General features: G+C 37.2%; 1 protein-coding gene across 1 annotated transcript in view; it reads left to right on the forward strand.

Annotated features, from left to right (window-relative positions):
- UACA (uveal autoantigen with coiled-coil domains and ankyrin repeats) overlaps positions 1 to 6760 on the forward strand; it is an 86432-nt gene extending 79672 nt beyond the window's left edge. Inside the window, 4 exon segments of the mRNA XM_007467847.1 lie at positions 1 to 96; positions 1873 to 2025; positions 4106 to 4171; positions 6689 to 6760. The exon segment at positions 1 to 96 is cut by the window's left edge and continues 15 nt beyond it. Coding sequence (XP_007467909.1) covers positions 1 to 96; positions 1873 to 2025; positions 4106 to 4171; positions 6689 to 6760 — 387 coding nt within the window.
- The last annotated feature ends 4660 nt before the right edge of the window (positions 6761 to 11420 follow it).

Raw genomic sequence — 11420 nt, forward strand, 5'->3', positions numbered from 1 at the left:
CAGCAGGAACGATGTGATAAGTCCCTAACAACAATCACAGAGTTACAGAGAAGAATACAGGAATCCGCCAAACAAATCGAAGCTAAAGATAATAAGGTAATAATAATACTTTAGGTAAGCATGGCTTGGTATTGGAAACCCCAGAGCAGAACTGCCAGAGTAGAATAGGACTCTTCACCGTAGCACTCCGCAAGTTTACAAAAGCGTTAACAAAGCGACCATTAAATGCCACCTTTTTAGTCTGACTACGAGTATACAAAAAAAAAAAAAAAAAAAAAAAAAGATTTGGAGTTGAGAAAAACGTAAAGTCACACAAACAAAAATCAAGAGCAGTTTTCCTTTTGTTTCCTCAGCTGGTACAGCCAAGAATTGAGGTAAGATGGGGAAACTCAAGATTCACTTGCATCAAAAATGAATGGTCAAAACCCAGTGGGTTTTAAGGTACCTAAAGAATGGTGAGGGAGAGGAGGAAAAAATACTGTTTCTGGTCTGTGAGAAACTAAGGATGCTGCAGAGCTCACCAGACTTGATCTTGGCACTCACCCATACCAGTAAATTGAGCCCTTTCTACCTACTTAAATCCTCTACCTGCTTAAATCCTCTACATTCCTACCTACTTTCTACCTACTTAAATCCTCTACATTCCTTAATGCCCACTTCATCACTTAACCCTCCTTCCTAAAGCCTTCATTGGCCAATCTAGCCTACAGTAAATTGTTCCTCTTCCCAAATGCATGTTGTATTTTGGTTTTGCCATCCATTTACAACATATATATTACCGTGTCAGAATGATGCTGGTGGTCCAGTGGTTAACACTCCACGCTCCCAATGCAGGGGGCCCGGGTTCGATCCCTGGTCAGGGAACTAGATCCCACATGCCACAACTAAAGATCCCACCCGTGTGCTGCGACTAAAACCCGGCACTGCCAAATAAATAAATATTTAAAAAAAAAAAAAAAAAAAGAATGATGTGGTTAGTCTTTCCAACTAGTATTTTTTGCGGTACGCAGGCCTCTCACTGTTGTGGCCTCTCCCGCTGCGGAGCACAGGCTCCAGACGTGCAGGCTCAGCGGCCGTGGCTCACGGGCCCAGCCGCTCTGCGGCATGTGGGATCTTCCCGGACCGGGGCACGAACCCGTGTCCCCTGCATCGGCAGGCGGACTCTCAACCACTGCACCACCAGGGAAGCCCTTTCCAGCTAGTTTTTAAGAGCAGGTTCATAACTTATGTTTCCATCTTATCGTTCATTCTCATGGTACAATTTACAGAATAGGTGCTCAATAATATTTTCAAAACTGGTAGGTGAATAAAGTATGTACCATGAAGATGAGAAATCAGGGAGCTTGAATTCAGTTTTACCCATTCAACAAATAATTATTAAATGCCTTCTACCTGCAAGGTACTATGCTTAATGCTGGGGATATAGTGACTAGTGAAAGCAGACACAGCCCCAGCCCTCCTCAGTGGACAGGTACAAGTACTGACTTTCTGACATATCTGCTCGTATGACCCAGAATTTTAGTGCTCTCAGCTTGTTTGGAAGTCAGTTATGAATATAATGTATAATTATAATAGCAAGTTATTAATATCTACTTACAATTGTCGCTATTTATTAAGCATATACTACATACCAAACATGTATTTATGATTTCACTTAATTTTCTTAACTATGAAAGGTTTTCCCCTTACTGAGAGGAAATTATATATTGCACATACTGTTGATAACAATCTTGACAGCGTTCATTCCTCAACTTTCTGGTATATAAAGATAAATTTTGTGTCTCAAGAAATGAGTTCTGTGTAAAGATGTTCATTGTAAGTGAATAATGACTAATACATGTTTCTCCCACAACTCCTTTGTTATTTTATAAGATAACTGAACTGCTCAGCGATGTGGAAAGACTAAAACAAGCACTCAATGGCCTTTCCCAGCTCACCTGCACGAGCGGGAGTCCCAGTAAGAGGCAGAGTCACCTGATTGGCAGTCTGCAGCACCAGGTCAAGTCCCTGCAGCAGCAGCTGGTGGTGAGTAACCGGGGCCTGCAGGGCTTCGTGCTGATCTGTGCAGGGTCTCGTTTGTTTGTTGGTAAAATCTCATTTAGAAACCAGATTGATCTTTGGCTATGTTCAGATCCAAGAATGTAATCATTTTTGCTAAAAGTTACTTATACTAATGATATAATATCATTTTTTGTGTGCTTACTGTATACCAGGCACTACACTAAACATTTTACATACTTGATCTTTAAACTTGATCTTCTTCACAATCCTACAAGGTTTTATCCCCCCTATTTAATTCTTAAGGAAACAAAGATGAAAATATGCCTGGGGTCATACAGCTGGGATTTAATCCTGGGACTTGCTGACTCCAAATCTGATAGCTTTCCAACTGTAGCACACTCTCTAAAATATTGGTCCACTAAACTGAAGGAAGTTTTTTTAATAATCTTTTATCCTTAAGAATGAAGGTAGGCATTCCTATGGTTTTATACATTATATCCTTACATATTAAAGGAAAACATCTGTGTATATATATTCATATAGATACCTATATGGATATGTATCTCCTTTATATATTAAAAGAAAGCATCTGGATTAAGAAGCTGAAGTTGGGATCTCAGTTCTAAGCCCTGCCACTTAAAAGAGAGTGACATGGAACATTCCCCTTAACCCTTGGCTTCCTCATCCATAAAAATAGGATAATATGAACTGATTGTTTGTTTGCTTTTTTAATTGGATGAGCTATGGGGCTAAGTAAAACATAGCCCAACCAAATGTAAATTGTTGGGTAATATTTTCCTATTCTATAGGAATTTGTCATGAGTTGTTTTTGAATAGAAGAAAGTTATTTTTTAAAGTGTTCATTTTATGACACCGTTGCCCTACAGATTAATGATGACGTATTACTGATTTGGATCTTATCGAAAGGATATGGTAGTCTCTTCAGTATTCAGAAATATGTTTATCATGTTCATGGCACTATGCTAAGTACTGTCAGGGATAAAGAGAGTGTACAGTTCCTGTCCCCAAGGAGTTCTGGGTAGTTAGGCAAAATATAGATCCATGAAAAGTAAAATAACGAGACAAAAAATATCAAATATAGAACTAAGAATATGGTCCCAGATTCTAAGTGATATGAATTCCCAGGAAGGAAAGGTTACTGATGTGGTGGGAGCTGGTTTCAAAGAGGAAGGGAGTACCTGGCCGGAACTTGTAGATAGATGGTGTTTGGGTAGGTGGAAGGAAAATAGAGACTCTCCCTGGCAAAGGAAATAGTGTGAAGGAAGGCATGGAGGTGGAATCAAGTGGCATGCCCCAGGGGTAGTAAAAGGCTGCTCAGCCTGGCTAGGCATGGGAGCTGTGTTTGAGGTCAAGTTGTGGAGACTGTTGAGAATCAAGCTGGTGAGTTTGATTTCTCTCTTATATCTAATGAGGTGTCACCCAAGGTTTTTGAGTCAAAAGTGATGCGAGGAAAGAGCTACCTCAGTCTTGGAAGCATGAAAAGGAATAAAATCTAGAGACAGGGGATGAGACGGGAAGTTTTTGCAATAATCCAAAGCATAAGTTGATAAGTATCTGGGTAATTTCATGGCATTAGATATGAACTCAGGCAATAATTTCATGTTACCTAGGGTAAGTGCATTACTTTCACTGTGAATGTTCCCACACATTCTTTAGAAAAGTTTATACTATTGTTATGCAATGGAATTTTGCATCTGGTGGGTCCAAGGTGGTTTGTTATAAGAAGTAGCAGGAGCACTTTAATAATGCTACCGTGTAGGGCTTCCCCGGTGGCGCAGTGGTTGAGAGTCCACCTGCCGATGCAGAGGACACGGGTTCGTGCCCCGGTCCGGGAAGACCCCACATGCCGCGGAGCGGCTGGGCCCGTGAGCCATGGCTGCTGAGCCTGCGCGTCCGGAGCCTGTGCTCCGCAACGGGAGAGGCCACAACAGTGAGAGGCCCGCGTACTGCAAAAAAAGAAAAAAATAAAAATAATACTACCGTGTAGAAGCATCAAGCCTGAGGACAGCATTGTCACAAGCCTTCATGTGGTTGAAAACGTGAATGCTGATATTCTGATCTGTCCATCTTTCCACACTTGTAGGATGCTGACAGACAGCACCAAGAAGTAATTGCAATTTATCGGACACACCTTCTTAGTGCTGCACAGGTAAAGAAGAACTACTCCTTTGGCTAGGATATTGTTTCAGAGAAAATAATTTTTTATTTTCCAGTAAATTTATGTGAAAGTCATTGATGTTTAAAGTAGTTGAACCCCCATATGCTTATTTTAAAATTGTTTCTTTTAATTATGGCTTGCATTATCTCCCAGAGAAATTTACAAAGCTGTATGGCAACACAGCATCTTAAATTTAGTGTTGTCTCCATCTGCTTGTCATTCATTTTATAGACAGTTTGGCAACATGTGATGGCAGCACACGTTAATGGTATTGCTAGCTGGAGATGATGCCTTGACATCCACACATGTCTGTTAGCTAAAAGAGGAGATTAGGAAGGACTTCACTGTTTCTTGGTAGCTCAAGGAGTGTTTCTTTGAAAGGTAGAGAATACCAAAAAAGTGCAAAAATGACAAGTAAAATGTGCACAGAATTTTAATAATTTAAGAAAAAAGTGGTTCTGCTAGAATATCAATAATATTTATTTGTTGAGCCTTAATCTCAGTGAAGCAGAAGACTACGAATTGCCCTCTTTGCGGGGTGTAATGAGAAAGCTATTAAAAAAATCACACTAAGAAACATGTTTAACATATGAAGGATTCTATACTTAATGCTCTGTAGAAACCCTGTGATCAGCATCTCCAAGATTCTCAGATTCTGGGGGGAAGACAATCGAGACAATGTTAGAATGGCAGGTGAGATGTAATAGAAATTGTTTAGGATTTGAAGTGTCCACACTGAAAAAAAAAAGGTGTTGAGAGAAAGCTTCAGAGAAGATCATTAAAAAAAAAAAAAGAAAGAAAAAACTAGGTTAAATAATAAAAAGGAAAAGATTTTGCGATATCAAATTCTTGAAATAAAAAAGCCTGCCTTTTCTATAGGAGACGAGGGGGAAACCAACGTAAAAGAATGAATGATATGATAAAGCATCTTTGGCTACTTTCTTTTTAGTAGATAGACGATAAGCTGGGGTTTGAAAGTTATTATTATTGCAATTATTCAAGACTATTGACGGGCGGCAGAATGGGGAGTTCTTTGGAGGGAAAACAGCAGAAAAGTGTAAAAGATCTGTGTTAGTGAGGGTGAGGAACTCACTTGGCTCTGATACTGGCCAAGGGGGGCACAGCATACTCTTGCTGAAAGACCGCAAACTGACAAGCCTTTCAACTTTTTTTCATGTATGCTTCTGAAATTCAAAATTATTTTCCACTGACTCCTAATGAAACATAACAAAAGCAATTGGCATCTGAAATAGTCTTGCCTTCTGGCATCATAAAGTTAACTAAGAAATTCAGTTTAGTCAACTATGGCTAATGTTTGGAATTTAAACATCCTGCTGTTATAGAAACAGATTTTGGAAGCAAAACTTTTTATATTAATAGGAACTGTTATGCTGAAACCCATTCAAGTGCTCAAGGAAAGAAAAAGGGAAGGGGGGCTGTTTTAAGCCCACCATACTGACTTGCATTTAATCAACCTCTTGCCGTCTTTTTAACTTTAAAGTGTCTCTTTCTAAATTTAAGCGGATAACATTCATGTAAAAAGGTCTCAACCTAACCAGTAAAGGGGGAAATGCAAATAAACAAGGAGGTACCATTTTTCAATTCTGGGATGGGCAAATTTTAAACAAGATGATAGTCTGTAGCATTGGCCAGGGCATTGTGGGAAATGGGCATTTATACCCTGCTGGTGGGAATGTAAATTGTTATGATCTCTATAGAGGGATATTTGTAGTACTTAGCAAAATTTAAAAATTGAGTCTGCTTTTTTGGCCTAGCAATTTCTTCCCTAGGAATCTGCCCATGAAGATTGGAAACCCCATAAGTGCCCATCATTAGGAGAATGAATAAAGAAATTATGATACATCCACACAATGGAATATTACACAATAATTTAAAATAATTAAGGCAGGGAATTCCCTGGCGGTCCAGTGGTTAAGACATGGGCTTTCACTGCCGTGGACCTGGGTTCGATCCCTGGTTGGGGAACTAGGATCCCACAAGCCGCGTGGTGTGGCCAATCAATCAATAAAATAATTAAGGCAATAACTAGGTGAAAAGGCAAGTTGCAAAACAATATATATGATCCTATTTATGTAAAAAAGATAAATATGGGCATTTTTCATTAGTTACTTTTCTAGTTCAAAAAAATAAAACTCAGCAGAAGCAAAAAAAAATTTCCTTGTAGTTTACTTTGCTCATCTGTAACTTATGCTACCCCTATCATCTGAGCCATTATGTAAGAAGAAGAAAGAGGTTTGTCCGTCTCTTCTCTGATAATAGATGTTAAGAGCAACTGATGTGCACTACTTTTAAATTGATTTCTTTATTTCTATGATAGAGCTCTACTCTGTTTTCCAATAAAACCTTTAGAATATCACCACGATGGTGAGGATTTAGCATTTGGTGAATCACAACCAACGAGGTTCTCTTATAAAGCTCTTGTCTTTCGAATTTGTGTGTAAATGAAGATGACATAAAATATTTCTCCCCTTTCTTCTTTCTCCCAAGGGTCACATGGATGAAGATGTGCAGGCGGCCTTACTCCAGATCATACAGATGCGGCAAGGGCTCGTGTGCTAGCATCAGCACCCACCAGCCGATGGTGGCTTTTCCTGCTGGTGCTGAGCATTCTGTGTGCAACTCCATGGCCTTTCTGGACCTCACTTTCCCTCAGCTTTCCCTGCTGGTGCTAGTATAATTAAAATTAAGTATATTTTGATCCATTAGTAGGTTTTTAAATTAGACAAATATGTTACTGAGTTTTTCAATATCAGTTCAAATCTTATATTCTTTATATGTTAATTTTACAGTTAGATAAACAACATAACACTTTGCCTTGGATTGGCTACTTATTTTTAACTGATTGAGTACTCAATAAAACATGAGTCATCTGAGTGGGTCATTTGAAGAGGGATTAGGCTGAAATAATTATTAAAGTTTTCTTCCAGAGAAATTAATTGGGTTGGTAGCAACTTTTAAGTGGATCAAGAGATCTTTCAGATGTTCAGTCAAGCCATGAGACCTAATGCAGTTTCAAGGAATGCATGGTAACTTGGCTGGCCAAGTTCCATTTTTATTAAACTAACTTAATGAGTGCTTTTGACTTCTTTTGGAGGTACAGATTTTTTTTTCTTTTTACACTAGTAAGTTTTATGCCTTTTAAAATAAATTTCTTTTCACAAATGGATTGCAGTGCTAAATTACATTTAGGCTAAGAACAGGCAAGGGTGGAATATATCAGGTGTTTATAATAAAATTTCCTCATAATCTCCGCAACGGTATCTTAATTTTCACTTGTAATGACTTTTCTTTTTACAGTATGAAGAGAACTATGATAAATGGTATACTAGATTTTTCAAAGTGTCAAAAATGTTAGACTTTTTTTAGTAATTACTCTGACATTTGCTACTGTAGTAGCAAAGCACTCATTATATATTCATCCTCCAAATGTTTTGTACTTATTTATAGGAAAATTGCACTAATGAGATTAATAATGTGAAATGCAGTTTTTTTTGCAAAATTAGCATTAGAAAATTGATTTTAGAAGACAGAGCTTTAAGGTTTTAGACAAAAGTGCAATAACATTGTAAACTGTAAGAATATAGATAGCAAGAAAATAATGAAATTGGGCATGTTTATAGTAAATATTATAACCAACCATTTTTATTAACTACATCTCATTAAGGAAAGTTTACATGTTTTGTTATTTTATTAATATTTTATTTACAATTCAGATTGAAAATGACTAATTTGACTGTTAGCAAATAAACTAAACAAATGAATCATTGCAGCCAAGCTTTTTAAATTGCAAAATGTGCCTTAGCAGTAATCTTTGAGCATCCTGAACCAGATTTTTGATCCCATTTTTGTGTAATAACAAGGACAAAGGACCATCAAAATATCAATAACTTATTCCACCAAAGAATAAGCCGTTGTGTTTCTTCAGTATAGAAACAGAAGCGAAAAGTCAGAAACGGATTTCTTTTGAATTCTTTAGGTAGGTATATACAATAAGCAATATTTGGATTCTTTAATTTTTATATTTAATGTTGTCCTTCAGCATGAGTTCTGTGTCATGAGTTTTAGGTCACCTATCGAAGCTCTAGAGTAGAGAAGTTCTTAACTGAATACTTACATTTCAGTGTTATATTTTCCTTATTAGGGGTGGGAAGGGAACCCCTATATGGGTTTATATATGTTTTATTTTGTCTTCAACCATCAATAAAATGTTTTCTGTGAAATATTGTTTTGAACATCTTGTAAGAGATTTACACGGTAAACCAGTCCATTTGCTATTTTTGGAGAATTTGGGGGAGAGAATGATAGAGTGCAAAGTATAGATGATGACTCCCATTTTCAGTTAGCTATGTAGAATGCAATATCAAATAACCTTGAATTAATCCCATTTTCTCATTCACTCACCTTTGGGTCGAAGGCAGAGCTTGCATGTACAACACTGAAGGCGAAAGCTTCTTAGATAGTTAACAAATGGAACATGCACAGTGGGTGATGGCGGTTTCTTTGCTATTCTGTATTCAGGAAGACTGTGAAGTCTGAACTTAGGCCAAGAGGAAGATCAGTTGTCTAAGATGTGAGTGCTGTCTGAAAGAATCACTGAACTCCTTTTGGAGCGCAGTCCTTTGTTGAAAGCTTTATTACTATTGGTTGCTTGTTATTTTTTTTTCTTATCATTCCCGCTTCATCAGAAAATCTCATTCCTTTTGATAGGGGGTCAGTGTTATAAAGAACTATTAAAATAAAATCAAATATTAATGCAATGAACATCTTAAAATTTAATAATACAGTGACTCTAATCACTAGCCACACCTGTGCTATTCTAAAATTCCAGATGAATTTAGCTTAATCTTTCTTATAGCTTGTTTTTTATTTAAACCTTTCCTCTTGACCCTAACCAACATTATACAGTTTAAATTTTTCTATTATTCTAAATGCATTGGATAATTGCTGCTTTAAAAATCTTGTAGCTTTAGAACATGAGCATTTTTTTCCCCCAGTGTTAACCAGTTTTCTTCTATCAAGGACCTAAATGTTGTTCTCACACACGAGCTTCTTATCTACTGAGAACGTGGTTCATGTTTTCAGTCCACTTGTTTCAAAGAAGAAAAGGGAAGAGTTTCAAGTTAATTTTTTGGTGTCCATGATGACTAGATACATCAGTGCCTGCTTACACTAATGCCAAGTGGGAAATAGTAGTGGTTACAAGCTTCTTTTGACATCTGCTTCACCGTGGTGGAAGAAAACTGCTTCTTGATGCCTCTTTATTTTCCTCATCGCTGGATTCTGCAACCTTGTGGTGATCCTGTTTCATCTTACAAGTTCTGTGCATCAAAGTAATGGCAGTACCTCTGGCACCAAAATAAGGATTGAAAGAGAATCGCCTGTGATAATCATGCAAAATGTGGTTGCACATGTCTGGCAGGGGAAGAAGAACCTGGACCTCATTCCTGGCTGCTAAATGTTGTGAATAAATTTCAGAGAGGAAAAAAACAATTATTATGAGTAATTTTCAGAAAGAGAAAAAAAGCACATGGCACCATAAAATATATCGTGCACAAAATGGAAAATACATATTTCAGCTCCCATTTCATTCAGTGATGTCTCCAACTAAACTGGATTTAAGACTTTGTTGTTGGAAATTAAATTCTTCCCTGTGTTTTGGTCTTGGCTGTTTGAAACAAGACTGTCTATACTAGCCTCTCCAGGTAAATACTAACCTGCTTCTTAACGTGGCTTCTGTTTCTTACAGTATATATGGACCTTTGGCTCACGAGAGTCATGAATGTAGAGATTTAAAGAAAAAAATAAAGAAGAAACTGCAGCAAAGATGGCATTCCAATAAGACTCCCTGGGCAGTGAGAGTGCTTGTATTTAGCATAATAGAGCATGTGGCATCATTTATGCATTAGAGGGCATTTTCATTATCTCTGCCTGCATGAGCAAACATTGATGATGAATGAATTCAACCAAAAAGAGAAGGTTACAAAAATGTCATATGTAAATTAAAAAAAGCCAAGATTTGTGAGGGTTGCTTCTCCAGTTTTAAGTGTGCGTGTATATACACATACATACATACACATGTATATATATATATATATATATATATATATATATATATAGTGAAATAATGGAAGAGACATCGATAAAAACAGTGCCCTCTATAATTGATATTTGGCATCAAATTGTACTTAATGAGCCCAATTTTTATATTTTAAACAGGTTTGCAATTTCTTTTTCAAGATAAGAGAATATTCCGAATTCAGGAAAGAGTTTAGAGGGGTTATTGCCTTCTTAATAATTTAGAGCTTCTATTGCTCTGCCAAGTCAGAAGATTAACATTTAATAGAAAAAAATTATATATCTGTAATTCAGTCATGGCTATTAGATCAGATGGATTTTACATTAAGTGAAAAAGATGTCGAGCATTTAAGGACCATTAAACTACAGGACTCTTTTATTGGGTTTTAAGGCCTCCGAGCCCAGGTCCTGCTGTGAAGAGTATTTATTTTTACATGTACAGAACACACTAAGGATTGGAAAAGGACATACATTTTAAAAGAAAATAGGCCATGAAAAAGTGTGATTTTCCACATTGTGAACAGCTACCATTCAAATTCAATCTTTTTTAATAATAATTAGTTTTATGCATCATTAAGTAGCTTTCTTACAGGCTGGAAGAATATGGTGAAGTCCACTTTAAAAGTGGTACCTGCAGGAAATCCAAGTAGCTGGGTGCCCTCTGTTGACATTTCACTTTGAGGAGCCACATTTCTAATAGTTTCCAGGTAGCTCAACACTGTAAAGAATTTAAGTTTGAAAATGCCTTCTCCGGTGGTCCTTAAGGACTATGAAAACAAAAGACCTAGAGAGAAGTGACTTCTAATAAGCGTCTACCTTCTTCTAGTGATGGCCACATTGTCAAGGAAGGACTGGAATTTGACTCTTGAGAAGAACCACTTACCTACGGGGAGAAATTCTGCACCATCCAAAAGTCTGCACCGTCCCTTTCACTAAGTGCGTATAACACTTGACATTGTTGCAGTTAAATCATGACAAGCGATATCTTAAATGATATAAACTTTTCTTACTATTTGCATCGTACCTCTTGTCCCATTCCCACCTCCAAAAACTGGGGAAGAATTTTATGTAGGAGTTTAAGAACAAATAGACTCAGGGAGGGTGGAGGAAAGGAGTTAATGTAATTTGTAACTTTTTTCCCTAC

The sequence above is a fragment of the Lipotes vexillifer genome, unplaced genomic scaffold, assembly GCF_000442215.2.
Source record: "Lipotes vexillifer unplaced genomic scaffold, Lipotes_vexillifer_v1.1 scaffold792, whole genome shotgun sequence".
Classification (NCBI taxonomy): domain Eukaryota; kingdom Metazoa; phylum Chordata; class Mammalia; order Artiodactyla; family Lipotidae; genus Lipotes; species Lipotes vexillifer.